This window comes from Solanum verrucosum, unplaced genomic scaffold, assembly GCF_900185275.1.
Source record: "Solanum verrucosum unplaced genomic scaffold, falcon-dt-bn FXZP01000016.1, whole genome shotgun sequence".
In the NCBI taxonomy this organism is placed as follows: domain Eukaryota; kingdom Viridiplantae; phylum Streptophyta; class Magnoliopsida; order Solanales; family Solanaceae; genus Solanum; species Solanum verrucosum.
Window position 1 is genome coordinate 808574 of NW_026020243.1, and position 19220 is coordinate 827793.

General features: G+C 30.2%; 2 protein-coding genes across 2 annotated transcripts; both read right to left on the reverse strand.

The window, feature by feature from the left end:
- Positions 1-193: 193 nt before the first annotated feature.
- Positions 194-3301, reverse strand: LOC125832982 (RING-H2 finger protein ATL48-like). Its single transcript, XM_049512149.1, has 2 exons — positions 3086-3301; positions 194-621 (listed from the first exon to the last, which is right to left on the reverse strand). The coding sequence occupies exons 1-2, from the start codon at positions 3159-3161 to the stop codon at positions 449-451; spliced, it is 249 nt and encodes an 82-aa protein (XP_049368106.1). The 5' UTR covers positions 3162-3301; the 3' UTR covers positions 194-448.
- Positions 3302-11337: 8036 nt separating this feature from the next.
- LOC125832913 (glycosyltransferase BC10-like) lies at positions 11338-15949 on the reverse strand. The gene is made up of 2 exons (XM_049512093.1): positions 14756-15949; positions 11338-11966 (listed from the first exon to the last, which is right to left on the reverse strand). The coding sequence occupies exon 1, from the start codon at positions 15842-15844 to the stop codon at positions 14774-14776; it is 1071 nt and encodes a 356-aa protein (XP_049368050.1). The 5' UTR covers positions 15845-15949; the 3' UTR covers positions 11338-11966; positions 14756-14773.
- Positions 15950-19220: the final 3271 nt, after the last annotated feature.

Below are 19220 nucleotides of genomic sequence, written 5' to 3' on the forward strand. Positions count from 1 at the left end.
TAAGATGTAACTAAAAATAAGATGTGAAATATCATTCGAATAGAAATACTCCTACCTAAAATCAAGTAACCTACTGTACTATAGTCTAAATGTAGATGTGAAAAATTGCTGAAATTTGAAAGATATATGAAGTTCAAACTCAATATCTCCTTTTTCGATATACTTTTCGAATAAGAGTTCTTTTCTTCTTTTCGAATTTGACCCTCAGAAGCAACACACAATTTTAATCAATTTCAACTAACATAAAGATTAAAACCACATAAACATTAGCATTATTTTTCACTCTGTTATTACTTTTCCTCTATTTTTCTTTCCTATGTGATGGGGAAGTGGTTGGGGTGGCAACGACATCCATGCAAAGAAATTGCATCCTAGCAAGATAAGGAATCATTTTTCCCTGCAGAAATCAACTCATGACAGACGAATGAGGAAGTCGTTTGGCAGTCAGTCATCCAGCGCGCTTGAAATTATCTCCATAGTAATATGCTGACCCAACCATCAGTGCGACTGTACCACCTTGAACAAGAACTCTAGCTCTCATTAGTTGCTGACCTAATTGAGAATTTCCTCGCTTGAAACTAATCAGTCCGGCAGTCAGCACTCCTGCAGTGAGAAATGCACCTGAAATCGACAAAGTCATAAATTGCACAATGAGAATACGAGTTGGGAGTGCTTAGCCACAATCTAGCCAAAAACATTGAAGCAATGGACGATCAACAGGGATTGGGAAGATTAACACGAACGATATCTCACAGGAAAGTAAGGCAGCAGAAATGTATCACTTCTCAAAAATTCATAACGGAAGACCAAATGACCTTGACTTATAAGCAGAAACATATACTACCACTCCATACAAGACCATAAAGAAGGAACTAGACATGCTGAGCAACATTTTCTGGTTACTTCCCTGCTCACTAGCAGTAAAGCAGGCATCAAAAATCAGTTTCACACCATATGTAACTCAAACTAATTTACTAAAAAACTTGAGCATTGGAGTGTTCTGTAGGTTCAATGTCTTCTCAGCTTTTGTTTCTCTCAACATGAACCAGGAAGATTTACTCTTGATGGTTGGGATATATAGTTAATAAGACATGAATTTGCAAAGTTCATTATTGCTTTTTCTGGAAATAGGAGAAGTTGGTTATCACATTTAAGCTCAACCCCAACCTATAAAGTTATTTATATAGCTTGAGTCAATAACAGTTATTGATCCAATTGACGAGCCTGAATTACCATCATTGACATACATGCCTAGAGCAATCTGTAACATCCTGTACTTTGAACAAGTCCTATATAATGTTCAAAGCATGCCGAAAGCGTAAAACTTGAAAATTGAAAGCAAATTTAGCAAGGTGGGGAGAAAATGAAAGAGGAAACTAGAAAAAGAGTTGCTGGTTCAATTGTAAGCTTAATGCATTGTGGTTGAGCCATGCTACTACATTACGTTGGCCTGTTCTTGCAGGTGAGACTGCGGACTTACCACATCGTATCGGCTGAACCACCTGCATCACGTGAAGCAGTTTCAATTTTCAATAGCCCATGGTTTCAAAAAGGGTGCCAGCATGTTGTGGACAGCAACATTATTGTGTCGCTTAAGAGAGGCAGAAAGCAGCTCAGAGTCTGAAGTGCTCTTTTGCGGCAAGTAAGATGGATTGCCTCATAGCTTAACCGACGCAGAAACTAACCCAGGAGTAGTAATAATCAGCATTCAGCACCAAAATAGTAAGGGTAATTTCAAACTTCGATAATGTTATAACCTATGGGTATTAGAGCTCGGTTCTTACTTCATCCCTATCATTATGGGACTACCACTAAAGAAAACATTGAGGAATTACAAGCCAAAGAACCTCCTATATTTCGACAAATTAGGTACTAATACTTCAGGGACATAAAATGTCTTAATATCCTCCTAAGGATCATTTGGGACATGACTCAAAAATTTATTTCATTTACAGTGGGTCATTCAACAGCTGGGAAATACAAAAGAAGCATAATATTTGGTACAAATTTTCTATTTGAAAGAAGAAGAATTTTAGCCAAAAGGCAGTGGCATATATTCAGCAAGTACAGAGGCAATCCCTGGTAATTATTCAAAACAGTAGTGTGAGTAATCTCATTTTGAAGCGAGATTAGTTTATCCAATGACAGTAAAAATAGATCCTACGCAGCTTCAAACTCTAGAGGAGTGTGACTAGATGTGATTAAATTACTAAGTTCTAGTCGTATTAAATATATGAAATCAGAACATAATAATGACATTTGATTGCTTTCCAGAATTGATAAGATAATATAGTCCACCATCATGTGGAATTACCTTTTCCCATCGAAAGCAAAGGAAAAATCACAATATGTGTAGTGTGTGATTGAGCAAAGTGAAAGGAGCAAAATGAATTCTCATAAAATGAAAATACTATCATGTAAAATGCAAGAGCTTCAAGCTCCAACACAAAGATGCAAGTTTACATATTAATCAACTTAGCCCCATCTTTTTATAACCATGGTGTCCTTGCCAGTTGGCGCATTGGCGCACACCTCGATTAGTTCCACAAGATACTTGTCACCTCCCACCAACAACGGATACCAGGTGAGCCACCTCTGACAGATGGGAAGAACTCACCTAGTGTTTTTATCATGATGGAATTTGAACCTAAAAACTCATGAGAGTAGCTTCAAGCACATATTGAGATTTAGACTTGAATTTGATTCATGCTACATGACTACTAAATCAAGCTCCAATTATTTTTCATTAGTATAATGATAATGTGAAATAAGCTTAAATAAACAACAAGGATTCATACAATCAACTCCAACCTCTTGTTTGAGTTTGATACATAATCATTATCGTTTGAGCTCGATTTGATCTGAAAATTTTATATATATTTGAAGATAAATCTAAAGCACAGGTCAATCCGCACATATAAATCATATTTACCAAGGAAAATTCCCAGAAAACTAAAACCTTACAAATTGAGTAACAATTAGATACTTATACAAACAACATCACAATGAAATACAAAATTTAACTATTTCAGACGATCCAATACTGCAAAAATTATAAAAAAATTAGGGTTTTTCGAAAATGTACCGATCGGAACAAGACGATTACGATGACGCTTGTTATCCTGAAAAATTGAATCCAATTCTGAATCAGCCGATCCCATAATTTTCTCGTTTTTGTTTTCGTTCTTCTTCTCTTCTCTCTGTGTAACTGTTTTTTTTTTCAGTCGAAATTTTGAGGTCTGAAGCGTAACTACGTGTGCCGCTCTCTTCCCCTCCTTTCGAAAAGGAGTCGATTTGTTGAGTTAATGATAAAAATACATTTTAACTTATAGAATTTTACTTTATTTATCAGTCGTTTTCTTTTCCGATCAAACACAAGTTTATTGTGTCAATTGTCAACTATTAATTTTTTAAATTTGAACTATTATAGTTATCTATTCAATTAGACGTGTTCAAATATTGAGATGACAATAATCAAGTTGAAAAGAAAACAGTTAATAGTTCAGATATAAAATACATGAAATATTAATAATTCGAAAGTGTTTTTAAATATTACTTTTTATTTTCCGTCTTTGGTCTAATTTTATACATCATTAGGGGTAAAAATGTTTTAATGATCCTTAATGAGCTTCTAATTTGAGGAAAATTTTAAAATTATATTAGAAGTCAGATAGGATAAATTTAAACTTTTCTCGAATAATTTGAACTCTGAATTCTACTAATTTCATGGTGGAAAGCTTCACAATTTATCTATTATATTGTTTAAATTTAAATTTTGGATTAAGAGTGGCTATAAGTTAAATAACTTTAAAGCAGCAATTAAATTTTAGTTCTTTCCACTTTTTTACTTTTGGGGTAAGGTTGCATATGCTTCACCCTCCTTAGACTACACTTACGAAATTACACTAATTGTGTTGTTGTTGATTTAGATAGTTTATTTTATCGACTTCTTTTATGTTTGCTTAACTATACCAAATCAGTTCAAAATAGAGAAAAAAGACATAAATAACGTATTTAAGAGTGAATATTACAAATTTTAATAGGACTTTCTAATTCTCAATACATAGCATTAGATTAATATCAATACCTTGTAATTTAATAAATAAATTAATAAAAAACAACTTATAAAATCTAAATACAAGATCTCCCTGCTCATTCCGTATTTAAAAAAACAAGTGTAAATTTCATATATGACATATATTATAGTACTATTTTCAACCTATAACAGTAGATTTAGACTTTCAAGCCATAACATTAAAAATTTCAGGTTATAACAAGTTTAAAAAAAATGTTTTTATTAATTGGAAAAAACTTAAAAAATAAATAAAAAGATAAACGAAAATTTAAAAAAAAAATGGAATTAGAAATAATAAAGTAAAAAACTGAAATTGTGGGTTGTAATTTAATTTGAATTTATTGTAGATAATTAATGATTAGCATGAAATAAGGGATCCAAACTAATTAAGAATATTCAGTTTCCTTAATTCACTCTAATTTGTTAAAATTAATTCAAAATTTTGATTTTAAAAATCAATTTCCATTTATTTAATAAATGATTAATCTATTTATGGTTTTTTATTATTAATTAATAATATGTAATTAATAAGGAAAAAATGAAAAAAAAAGAAAAGGAAATAGGGGTGTCAATTAAATTTTAATTAATTTAAGATAATTATTAATTAGCATGAATTAAGGAATCTCAAACTAATTAAGAATATTCAGTTTTCTTAATTCACTCTAATTTGTTAAAATTAATTCAAAAATCTGATTTTATCCATTTTTCTTCCACGTTTCTCTCTCTTCAATTTTCTTCCAGAAATTTTGTCACTGGCGACTAATTGAAGTTTTTTTTTTGTTTGAAAAATCCTATTTTTTTTGTGATGGACAACTACGTATCAATATTAATTAAACATGGCGGAAGATGGGATCCTTCAGGTTAGTATTTTTAATTGTTTACTATTTGTATTTGGATTTCAGTGAAATGAAAAAAAAAAATGAAACTGTAAATCACATTTTGTGATTTTGTTTTTGTACATCGTCACTATATTGAATGTGATATGTTTTTTTGTATAACAATACGTTTTGTTCATAATACGTATTAGTTGTTGTGAAACTGTAATATTAGTGATTTTCTTGGTAAGTTTCTGTTTTTTGGTAGGGGTTTAATGTCACTATATTTATTTATTTTTGGTTATTTTTTATACTGGCAAAACAATGATTTCGTGAGAAGTTGCCGCAATATATGAAAGATTTGAGTATAAATGTATAACATATAAATATTTTTATCGTTGTAGATTGGGTACGTAGATCCAAATTATTATATTGATTATTGTTTTTTTTCCTGAAAAAATAAATTAAAATGTATAGTTTTGAATGAATTTGTTAGTATAAGTGTAATGAATTTGGTATGAAAGTGTATTCACTAATGTGAAAAAAAGGTTATTTAGAATTTTGAAGAATTGTATGACAGTTGTTTTAAGTTGGTATGAAAGTGTGTTAACTAGTTAGTAAAAAAAGTTATTTAGAATTTTGAATAATTGTATGAAAAATGTTTTAAGTTGGTATGAAATTTGAAATGTTATTGTTTATATAAGTTTTGTCAATTATGTATAAATTTGTGTGAAAGGAATGAACTATTTGGTATGAGAAATATATAAATTTGGTATAAATGATGATTGTATGTATGAAATTTGTATTTAATTGGGTATGAAATCTGTTTGTAGTTTACTGTCTGAATGATTTTTGTATGAAAAAATAATAATAAGTGTGTATAATTTTTTATTATTTTTTATTATGTAAGACTAATTGTTATTTTTTTTTAATGAAACAGGGAAATATGTTGGTTTTCAGATGGAGGGGATTATATATGAGTATTCTAGTATTTATAGTGGTCTAGTAAGTGCGATAACATCACAGCTAATGATAGATGCTAATATTCACAATATAGAGATAAAATATATAGTTAGTGATAGATGTCCCTCTGTTAGTATCCACAATGATGTTGGTGTGCGAGTTTTTTTAGATCAAAAGAAAGCTAATGTAGATTTCTTTATGATTTCATATAGTAGGAAATAAAATTTATTCCAAATTAATATATAATATAGTGTAAATATTTGTACAGGTTTCCGATTTCAGATTTCATAGACGTGATTCATTAATTATTCATACAGATTTCATATACTTGGAAATAAAATTTATTCCAGATTAATATATAAGATAGTGTAAATATTTGTACAGATTTTAGATTTCAGATTTCATATACGCGATTCATTATTTATTCATACAGATTTAATATTCTTGGAAATAAAATGTATTCCAGATTAATATATAAGATAGTGTAAATATATAACAAACTTTATACCAATCTTATTCAAGTTTCATTCCAACACGAACTTCAGCTTATATCACACATATTATACCAACAATAAATCAATTTCATATAATCACACAATGCATATCATTTGTATACCAATATTATATCACAATTAATACAATATCCAACCATCAAACATTAAATTCAGTGTCATACACATATTAATCAAATTTCACATACATTTCATCCATTAATTGTACAATTTGGATACACACTGATATTTTAAAATAGTGAATCCAAATGGTATGAAATCTGTATATTACTAGTATCCTGAAATTATAATAGCCAAACAATAATTCATATGTAGATGATATCTTATTGGAAGAAAACATATGATATTATATATCATGAAATACTTAAACACAAAAAAATTGTCCAAAAGTAAAAAAAAATTAGCATGTAATTCTAAAAAAGTAGAAGGTGCAATCAACTATTTCAAATTTCTTGTATGTGGTCTTGGTGTAAGATAATTGGTGGTATCCGGAACATGTTCTTTTGCTATGCGAGGTCCACCAAATTTGCTAGCAACCGTACCAGTAACTTCACTCTCACTGATCGCGCCATCCTCACTCTTTGTATATACAGTTAATAGACAATCACACTACTGTTAAAACACAATTCATACCATTTGTATACCACTATTATATCACAAATCATTCAATATCCAAGAATCAACTGTTTAATCCGAATCATACACATATCAATCATATTTATGCACGTTTCATCCAAACAACTATTTCGAAAATAATATAAGAATAATGTGATATTTTTAAAGAAAAAAACAGTAGTTTTAATAATGTGAAAATAAATTGAATATAATACTTACCCTAACAAATTTTTTTTGTCTTTTTTAGGTGTTGCTCAGTCGTCAAAACCATCTACAAGATAGACATTCATTGATTTTCACAACTTCAACATTCATCGATTTTTTCCTTTTTTCTTTTTTTATTCAGTAACAAAATCAGAATCAGAATCAGAATTAGAATCAGAAGGGGTTTCAACATTTTTCCCCTTCCTCTTCTTTCCTTTCGATTTATCGGACTCACCCTTTTATTTGAGTCATTTTTTTTCTTTCTGTTTTTGATCTTTCAATAGAGATGAACCACCCCTAGCTGGAGTTTCAAACAATGTTTGGTGACGGTGTTTGAGTCAAAATGTTGAAAGATGGAGCATGAACTTCATCCGTATAAGTTCCTTCGACTAATAGAGGGCTCTTTTGAGGAGTTACAACTGTTTTCTTCGACATGATTTTGTTGAAAAAACTAAATTGAATGGAGGATTGTGAAGTTGGTGTAGTTTGGTGGTGAGAAAGATGTGATAGATGAAGGTAAAAGTGGGCTAGTGTGTTAATGGCGTGTAGAATTGGATGAGCGTGGGGGAGGGGGTGTGATTGACGTATGGGAGATTTGGAGGAGGGTGGGATTGACGTATGGGAGGTGGTAACGGTAAAGAAGGAAACATGTTGTAGGTGAGTCCCTATATCTATGTAACTGATAATTTCAGATTTAAAAAAGGAACATAAATCAATTTAATTACATATTATTAATTAATAATAAAAAACCATAAATAGATTAATCATTTATTAAATAAATGGAAATTGATTTTTAAATAAAATTAACTTTAAATGATATGTCATAACTCGTAAATAAACTGTTATAAGTAAGAATTTTTTAAAAGTATGTTTAAAACCCGTAAAATTGACTCTTAAATGTGTATAGGGCGTGATTTTTCCAAAAAAAAAGTACTAATATATTTAAGGAGAGTAATGAAAAGATTTCTTGGTTAGGAAAAAAGTATGTTTATAAACTCGTAAATAAACTGTTATAAGTAAGAATTTTTTAAAAGTATGTTTAAAACCCGTAAAATTGACTCTTAAATGTGTATAGGGCGTGATTTTTCCAAAAAAAAAGTACTAATATATTTAAGGAGAGTAATGAAAAGATTTCTTGGTTAGGAAAAGTAACCACAAGGCCCAAGGCCCAAACTTGGTTTAGCCCAAGCTCTCCATGAGAGCCCATTTAGACTCCACTACAAGCATAAAAATTGTATGTGTCACATATATACACAGATCTTACCCGTTACTTGTAAAGGTAGAGAATTTACTTTTAAAAAATCGGTTCACATTTTAAAACAAAATGTCTAATTGGTTTCTTCATTTTTAAAAGAAAAAAAAAGTAATTCTTAATTATTATTATTTTGGGGAATTTTTCAAACTTAAATTGTTAAATCTGTCAAAAGGTCCAAATACAATATAATTTTTCAAACTAGATTAGTTATTACTATTATATTTAGTAGGTTAAGCAGTTGTTAACGTTAGCTGAACCAAAACCATAATAATAATTCGATATTTGATTTGTAATTTATCTATTATCTTCTATCTTGCCATTCTCACTCATTTTGTTGTTTATTTGAACCTAAACTAGCCTAATTAAATACTTAATAAATTAATAATTGTTTAGAACATGTATAAGTAAAGGAAACTAGTTAAATCAAATAATAAACAAATTAATAGTAATTGTTGAGGGCGGGTACAAAGATCCTACACCAACCATAACACCAACAAATGTTCAGTATAGTCCTATAAATAAAGTCAGATAAAAATGACATATCGTATGCATAATCTTATTATAAAAACATATATTTTTTTTTGATAAACTCACGACTCGAATAAAGCAAAAGACCTACACTAATCAAATTAAATAAACTAATTGTTGATAATTAAAAAAAAGAGTTTGTGCATGCAATGTGGACCATATAACTAGGCTATATTCATGATAATTATATTTTCTTTTTTTGCTACTATTTAAAAAAAATAATTTATAGATAAGTTTGCCCACATGTCAATATCAATCCAACATATTGGTCAGTAGTTGGTGAGAGTCCAAAAATAAGTAGGACATTATTGAAGTAAAGTATATTATTAAAATTGACATTTGTTTTTCGATTGCTTTTGATTAATTCAAATTTGCATCGTATAAAATTTTCTAAAAGGGAAACTTTATGTTACTAAAAAAATCATACTGGAAAAAGAAATGAAATATTAAAAAATAGTTGCATGTGTTAAATCATTTCTTTAATCCTATATATTGATGCAACTTGTTTCTACATAAAAAGGGGCATGATTATTTTTTTTCAACTTCGATATTTACTTTGTAGCTTGATTAATTTAAATTTTTATTGAGAAAATTTCACTTTAGGAATAAAGTGTTTCCAATAACTACAAAGATGACACCATTTTCAAGACTCAAATCCAAACCTTTGAGCTATAACCAAAGGTATTCATAAAATTTATGTTTTGAGCTCAATTAATCTTTAATTCGCGCCTGGAAGTTCTTTCTTTTAAGGGTAAAATGATTGCTACTAAAGTTAATTTCATTTTTAGGAGTTCAACTCGAAACTTCATATTAAGAATGAAAAGATACTTAACACCCACACCAACTTTTGATGGTATCGCTAAGATATGTTACATCACCAAATACAGCTCAACAACATCGTATATATGGATCTTTTTATGTTATATCGTAATTTTGTTTTTAATTGAAATTGTATTAATTTTTTTTTTTAAAATGTCGATCTCTTTAAATAACTATGTCATTTTAGGTCAATCTTGTTCTCTTTTAACATTTTTACTCATCAAAGCTTCGCACTAACAAATCAATATATTTATATATCGACGCAAGACATGACCAATCATCTCAAGCAACTTCTAATATTTTATCCTCAATATGAATTTATTATTATTATTATACGTAACAAATAAAGTAACAATTTTTTTATAATAATATATTAATTATATGCACCGACAGGGGGTGGGGATACTAAAGAAGTTTTGTGGTGGGAAATTGTAATCCATTTGTCAATGAACTTGAAAGACATACTTTTACACGGTATTCGATATTCACTTAAAACTTAATTAATCACGATTCGTATCGGATAATCTCATTATAAGGGTAACACCCTCTCGATCAAATATAATTTGAATTAGAAATTTTTATTTCTTTTAAAAAGATAAGAGTGTCAGACATCTTTCTTTATTGAACCGAAAAAAGTAAGACTTGCTCCTTCCTCTCTTTTTTGTTAGTTTTTCATTCGTTGTCACGTATGCGTTTTAAATTCAACTAATTTAAATTTATATTAAAATCACACTGAGAATAAAATATTTTTATCAGGATAACCTCATTCTCAAAACTTGACCCCAAAACATCTATAATTAATAATGAAAGAGAAAAAAGAGGTGTGAGAATGGTTGGTTCATATTTAATGTATAATGTACTTTAATAGATAATAAATTAACAAAAAATCATATTATTATTATTATCATTACATATAGATTGCCTTGATTTTGTCAATAAAGAATCCTAAGGTAATGTAGGACCCAAGACAATTTGCAACTTTTTGAGGTGCTTCTACAACAATAAAAGTTTTAATAATATATTTCTTTTCTTTTTTAGAAGTATTGTCTTGACTATCCATTATCATCTTTTAATTTCCAAAAAGATTACTAAAATGTAATTAAATTATTTTAAAATGTAGAAATAAGATTATGATTCTTTTCTTGGACAGAAGCCAAAAAGCAAATTGTAGTGATCACTCTTTAACACTTTTTTATACAAAGATCCAAAGTTCAGAACAAGTGGGAGGTAAAGCATCTTATTAATACCTTTTTCCTCTAATTTTTCTCTAGTACTTACTACTTTCCATAGGTTTTGTATTTATGCATGGTTAAAGTATGTTTGATTCGATAAAAGTTATTTTTTTGAAGGTAAACGTTGGTACAATAGAAGTCATTATTCATGAAGAATTTAAATTTATACCATAAGTTCTAAAGTCTTTCATTTTTTCTTTAAAATCGTATTAATTCAAATAATATCACATAAATTAAAACAAGACAAAAGAAATTTCTAATAAAGACAACCTAGAAAAAGTATTGTTCCAATTTTATGAACTTGAGTAAACAAACAAGAGGGCACAAAGAAAATTTCTCTAAAAATCATTTACTACATTGGATAGTAAATGTTTTGATACAATGATCCATTTCCACAAGTAGTGGAAAAAAAAGCAATGAGTTGAGCACTTTTCTTGATTTTGTTCAAGGCTAATCTCTCTCATAATAATTCACCTAAAACACATATATACTTGCCATATATGTACAAGAAAAACTCATATTGCTCCAACCCTCCAAAATTGTCGTCGCATTCGTATCAGATCTTCCAAAAAAGCATAGCTTTTAGAAGATCTCAAACGACGACGATATTTTTAAAGAATCCGAGCAATATAGAGAACAACACACACAAAAACACCAAATGAATACTAGAAGCTACCACTAAGACATGTTACATCATCAAATTACCACCTCAACTACTACTACTAAAACTAGCTTTTCCATTGCTTTCTTTGAAAGCTCATCCAAGCTTTGAGTTTGGATACTTCCCTTTTGGGATTTACTTGGTTTGAGGGCATTGTTGTTTTTAACAAACCCTTCAAAAAACCTTATTCCCACATGTGTTACTCCTACACAACAACCAATCTTTTTTGTCCTCACAACATCATCAAAGTTTTTGCCTTTGATTTGTCTTCACTCCTTCATCATCACCTGTTATAAAATATAAAATAAAACAAAACAAGTGTCAGTTTTAAATCACTATCTCATTGCTTCATTTGACACATAGGGGTGTATTAGGCTCATATATACCAAACCAACCTCCTAATTTTCTAAATGATGATTAAGACACTTGTCCAAACTTCCAATCAAGATTTAAAAAAGAGAAAGAAAGATGGTACTATACTCAATTGATATATAGAGTATTTTTCTAATAGAGTACTCAATTGATCAATTATTGTTCTTTCTCTTGTCCTTTCATTTGGTTGTAGTTCAAGACAAAGTGGCATAAGAGATAAGGTGTGACATACAAAGACAAGGTGCAACATTTTCAAGATTTCATACTATAGTATATTCAAGAGTTTGACTAATCAAAAGTGTGCAAATGAAAAAAGAAAATGTGTCACATGTGAAAGTTGTAAATTTCTTGCTAGATGTGTCACAAGGGATAGCTACATACTCTTTTAAAAAATATCATACAAAGAATCTGTAAAACCTTCACAACTACTACTTGTAAGTGGCAAAACTACTAACACAACAAGTATCTTGAAGAAGAAAAAATTCCAATTTTCACATGAATATGCAAAAGTTTAAGACTTTGTCAAATGAAAATCCCACCTAGTTAAGATTGAAATAATTCCTCAAAAGAAAAATATGCCATATTGAAGAGACCTATTCACCAACAAAATAGTCAAGTTCTATTAAAAGCATTGTTAACCTATCAATTCCAACATCACTTCTAGAATATTATATCACAACCATCCATTTCAAAAACCCCTAATTCCCTATACTCCAGAAAGACTTCCAAATCTTGTGGTCTTAAACTAAAAATACGTTGAAAGTACCGAAATGCCCTTTAATCATGTGTTCTTAAACATGTCACATGGAGCGTTAGAACCAAAATAGTCAAGTTCTATAAAAAAACATTTTAACCTATCAATTCCAACATCACTTCTAGAATATTATACCACCTGGAAGACACAATACCTATCTCTGGGAGGAAGAATAACAATGATCAATTCTGTCTTAGATGCTCTCCCTACTTACGTTATGTCTCTCTTCCCCCTACCTGCTAAGGTGGAAGACAGATTGGATAAACTAAGGAGAGATTTTCTTTGGCTGGGCAACAAGGAAGGAAAGGGCATTCACTTGGTCAAATGGCAAACTGCCCAACTAAGCAAGAAATCAGGAGGTCTTGGCATTAAGAATCTAGGTCTGCAAAATAGGTGTTTACTGTCAAAATGGCTATGGAGGTTTGGTAAAGAGGGGCAAGCTCTGTGGAAGGATGTTATTGTTAGCAAGTATGGACAAACTAATTCATGGACATCCAACACTGTGACCAGCACCTATGGGGTCTCAGTTTGGAGGTCTATCAGAAATTTGTGGCCAAAACTAACGAGGAACATATGCTACAAGGTGGGTGAGGGGACTAGGATCCTTTTTTGGAAAGACAAGTGGATAGGACAGAACTCCCTCATGGAGGACTTTGCAGATTTGTACTCTTTTTGTGACAACCCTGGAGCATCTATTGCTGAGATGTGGTCTCAACAAGGGTGGAATATAACCCTTAGGAGGCTCTTAAATGACTGGGAGGTGGATAGAGTAGCCAATTTACTGCAGAGGTTGGAAGATTTTCCGGGACTCAACACTAATCCTGATGCAATCAGATGGAAACATGATAGGGATGGGGAATTCTCTGTTGGAAGAATGTACAAAAGAGACCTGGCAACACAGCCGGGGGAGATTGCTGGACCTTGGAAACAAATCTGGAAATCCAACACCCCAACCAAGATAAAGTGTTTCACATGGTTAGTGTGCAGAAGAGCATGTCTGACTCAGGAGAGACTGAAAAAAAGAGGATTTCAGATTGTTTCTAGGTGCTTCTTTTGCCATGAGAAGGAGGAAACAAACAATCATTTGTTCCTTCACTGTAGAGTGACTGCCCAGATATGGTATCTGTTTCAAAGCATTATTCAAGATCCTTGGGTGGTGCCTGAGCATACTGCTGACCTATTAAACTGTTGGATGAGAAGAGGGGGAAGTAAAACACAGAAAAAATGGTGGAATCTAGTTCCATCTTGCATATGGTGGTCAATTTGGAAGGAAAGAAACAATAGGTGCTTTAAGAATATTACTAACCCAATGCAGAAAGTTAAAGAAAACTGCATTAATACTCTATATTTTTGGTGTAAAGAAGAGGGTATAGATGATGTAAATCAGTTAGTAGATTTCCTAGGCTATTTGTAATCATGACTACTTCGCCTTGGAATTTTTTTGTTTGGTTGCCAGCATACCCTCATTGCTGATGAATACAACTTTACCATTCTCAAAAAAAAAAAATATTATATCACAACCATCCATTTCGAAAAGCCCTAATTCCCTTCACTCCACGCCAAAAGACTTTCAAATCTTGTGGTCCTAAACTAAAAATAAGTTGAAAGTACCGAAATGCCCTTTAATCATATGTTCTTAAACATGTCGCATGGAGCGTTAGAACTAAAGAAGTGTCAAAAAAGGAAAGACAAGTACTTTATGAAACGGACTAAAAAGGAGAGTACACAAACAATCGAATCGAAGGGAGTACTTTTTACGATAATCATGGTGTTCGGATCATCTTACTCACAGTTAATCTCACAACATACTCACAGTTAATCTCACAACATACTTGCTACCTCCCACCTACACAAGTACTGACTAAACTCCCTAATTCTACAAAGTAAACTCAGCCAAATCAATTCAACATAACTCAATGAGAAAAAAAGAAAGTATGCATCATCACTTACCATTGCCTCAAGCAAGAACTAGTCCTTGAAAATGACTGAATCTGCCATTTCAATCAAAGGGTTCAAGCAATCAGGTGAGAATTTCCTTGCAAACATGTATGAATATGTAGAATTTGACTTTCTGAGATCATAAATCAGCTGAGAAGAAACTTCAGAAGGATGATAAGTATGTGGATGACCATCAACTGTATCAGTCCAATTCACATTTGTCAATGTATACTTAGTACACCCATTAGGATCCTCCATTGATAACAAAGTAGGAAAATAATGCTCTTCTGGATAACAAGACTCAACATTTATACATGTTTTCCTAAATTTCCTCCATAACTTCCTATCTTTAATCACCATTAAAGAATGCTTTCTTGTTAGCACAAAAAACTGTGACCCAACTTTAAATTCCTCAAATTTCACCTCAGGTTCCATTAAATTCTCCCCTCTTGCATTATACCTATCTAATAACGAATCAGATTCATCAAGAATCTCAATATAACTAGGAAACTCCATTTTCCTCGACAATTTCTGGGTATCAAGTAAAAAATTGTAAAAGTAATTAAACGAGTGTAAAGGTATACAATGTTGTGAGATAAGAGCGAAATACGAGTTCGATGGGTCGTCAAGTAAAGCATGAGCAAGTAATCTCCGGGCAGCAGATATGAGTGTCGGCGACGAACGTTGAGTTCTCTTCGCCGGAATAAATCGATCTTTAAAAACACCCATTAATGGTGAAATCTTGATAGATGGGTCAGCGTGTATGTAGATATTGTATAGATGTGGATCTACAGGTTTAGTACCATTGAAGAACTTTTCCCAAATTGGGGAAAACTGTAAATCTGAATTTGTTAAGAACATAAATGCGATTTTGGGTGGACGAACAGTAGCGGATCCAAGACGGAGTTTTTTGTGTGATGGGTGTTTTGGAAAAGTGGTTTCAGCAGCAATTGCTTTGTGAAAAAGGGAAAGATCGTCGAGTTCATCAGGTACAGAAATGGAGATTTGGCGAGGTAAGAGGATTTTTGGTCCTAATAAGCAGAGAATAAGAACAGAAATGAGGAGAGTAAGAAAAGGGATAACTACAGATAATCTGAACATATTTTCTTGTTACAGCAAAATCACCATTAATGGAGAAGATTGAAGAGAGAGTGGAAGTGAAAGGAGTGAAGAAAGAGAGAGATTTGGTGATGAGAAGAAATGGTGAAAGTGGCTAAAATAGAGAGGTGGTTTGGTGTAAGGTGGGTGGGGTAACCACCATAATATTATTTTTATTTTTTTCAAAAAAAAAAAAAAAAACTTTGAAAATTCATCATCGTTATTCTTTGGGTGAACATTGGATAAATCTGTTCATATGTAATAACTACATTACATAAGAGATGTGAATCCTCTAAACAAATTACATTGTCGACATAAGAGATGAGACGTCTGGTGAGATTAGCTCGATCGACATATTTCAAAGTATAATTACGAATTTTTTGGCGGTAAAAAATTAAACATATGTTATTAAAGCTGAATTTATTGTAACTGTTGGTATCAGATTTATCCTCTAATGAATTATCGTTAAGAAATTTAAATTATACATTGTCAGACTTAAAAAGCTCGATAATTAAGTAGGGAGATCTCATAGTATTCCTTTTGAGATATTATACTACATGTTTTATCTACTTAATCGATTGTAAAAGGACTCGGATGAGATTTGATTTCAAATCTCTCATATGCTTATAGCATTTCTAAGACTTTTCAAATAATATTATCAATTTATTACGTATTAAATATTTCAAATAGAATTATATTATTTTGGAAAAATTTAACATGTATCATATACTATTTTTGAAAAGTTCAAGCAACATAGATTATAGCATTAGCTATATTTCTAAGAAGTACAAAGTGTTTATTTTCTGAAAAGTGTTTATTTTTGAAGGTTGAGATATTAATTTAAGCTTTTAGAACCATTTATTTTTTTTGAATAGAAATAGAAGATTGTTATCCAAAGTATGAAAAGACTTTAGTTTTTCATGAAGCACTTAGTAAGAGATTTTGAAATTTAAATTATGAAAATAAAATCATTTTGAAATCAGAGTAATGTGGACATTATAATAATATTCAATTTGTAATATAGTAATCCATTTAAGTAAAATTTACATAAATTATCTTGCAATTAATTTTATATTATTAATACATGTATAATTCTATCGAACTATCAAACGAACTTGCAAACCAAGGATAACAAAGATTTAACCGCGTTAAGTGAGAAAAAGGGGGTGGGGGGTGTAAATGAGTGGAAAGAGACAAAACGAGGGACCTTTCTACGAAATTGCAGAAGAAATATGTATAGCATAGGGACCCGTGTACTAAGATAAGAGTACTTTTGGGTACTATTTCTTAGATTTTCAAAATTCCGATCTTAATTTGACACAAAATTTCAAATAATAGAGTTATTATATTGAATTTTTAATTGAAAAAAAGGATAAATATATCCCTAAACTATCATAAATGGTATATAGATACCATCTATCGTATTTTTAGGACATTAGTGTTTATATTGTCCAAAAACTAGAGTATATATGTCATTCACTCTGACGGAAGACTAAATAGGGACATGTAGTGCAATCTTATCCGTCGATTCGATATTTAATAAATATTGGTCAGTGAATAAAATTATGACACGGGTATGTCTTTTAGTATGAAGAGTATATATGCTCTAATTTTTGGACGGCAAGGGGAATATGTCCCAAAAGTATGACGGAAGATATTTGCATACCATTTATGATAGTTTGAGGATATATTTATTCTTTTTTCCTTACTAATTTTATATTAAAAATATGTAAAATGTATTGCGTAGAAAATTGAAATAAAAAAATTAAAAATTAAATGAATTAAAAAAACAAGTAGAACAAAAAATTAAAACGAAGAAAATAATATTTATTTCACAATTGTTGATCCGTGATTGTACGGAGGTACATATTTTATTTTTTAGTATTTAATTGTTCCATGTTAAAACTTTAATGTTCAAATAAAATTGGATCCATAACGTAAAAAGCTTATTAGGAAGGTTTGAGCTTTTTAAAATAGACGTTTGATCATAAAATTTGAAATTTAAATTTTTATTTGAAAATTATTATTGTTATAAATAAAAATCTATTTCTAAAATGTATACACCTTGTACATAAATATTATGATAGAGAAATTCAATTAACAATGAATTTTCAAATCTTTAATAACACCATCAACATTGCAGTGAATATGATTGTTCATTCCTTAATCAGAGGTCGTGGATTTGAGCTCTAGATATAAAAAAAATTTCCTAGGGAGCGTTATCCCGCAAATAAGGTTCTACATGACGCAAATTCAGAATAGTCCGATTATCGAACATGTCTTCCTTTATGCTTCCCTCAATCAGTACCCCCTCAGTCGTCCCTTTATTCAATATTCGTCATGCTAAGAATAGGGGTTTTAGGAAGAATTAATTTGACATTACGTATGTAACAACAAGAAAAGGGATAACAAAACACCTTACGCCCTATTAAGGAAGAACATGAGTTTAAGGATTGCTTCTCAGGTCTTCAATAATAATGATGCGCTATGAGATTATTATGTGTTACAATTGTTTAATATGATATAAATGTATAACATGAGTGCATTAAATGTGTTACAATTATTTAAATAATGATTTTTCTTCAATAATCCTCATGTCTCACGTAGTACATCGACGAATCAAAGACATTTAATTCAATTTGGTCCTACACATTAGTACAATTGTCATTCAAATTAGGTTAAAAAAAATTTGGTCAATAATGATTACTAAATTTTTTTAAAAAGAAACTACTCAATAATAATACTAATAAGTGAAATTAATAATTTATAGGACCCAATATTGATTTTCTTGTTTTTATGATTTGAGATAATTATCCATAAATAATTTTTTATTCTATAAAGATAGATATGTAAAATTTGTGTATTTTTATCATTTCTAAATTATAAACTGAATATATTGTTATTATTATGCTTTGAAATAATAGTAGCATTTTTGGTCCATAAGTTATTGACAATTTTTTTTTTTTGTTTCATGTGATAAATGATTTTGTATATTTAATATTTAATTAATTAAAATGTGTATTTTTATCGTAGAAACTACATTATTTTTATTATTTATTGAACTCATTATCGTCAACCCATTTACATACGTAATAGTGAGAATAGAAGACTCATTACTAATTGTTTTGACTTAGAACTTACTAGTACCAGATATTTATACCAACCCAATTAATCTTCTTATTGTTAAGTGATTTATTGAGAGAATTTTTTTTAAAGAATATGCTAAAGTGTTAAAATGTACGTCCAAATACATACGTAATAGTGTGAATAAAATACTTGCTTCAAGTTGTTCAAGAATAGTGCTATTGAGTTCTCAATCTTGCATATGTTAGTCTGATGTAAATATTGGGTGTATGTATTTTTTTTATATACGCTAATT

What these genes read in the sequence shown, in the direction of transcription:
- LOC125832913 (XM_049512093.1), bottom strand. Translation starts at nt 15,844, where the DNA reads ATGTTCAGATTATCTGTAGTTATCCCTTTTCTTACTCTCCTCATTTCT.
- LOC125832982 (XM_049512149.1), bottom strand. Translation starts at nt 3,161, where the DNA reads ATGGGATCGGCTGATTCAGAATTGGATTCAATTTTTCAGGATAACAAG. An exon ending in TAATCGTCTTGTTCCGATCG is followed by an intron (nt 622 to 3,085) that starts GTACATTTTCGA and finishes TGTCGATTTCAG; the next exon opens with GTGCATTTCTCACTGCAGGA.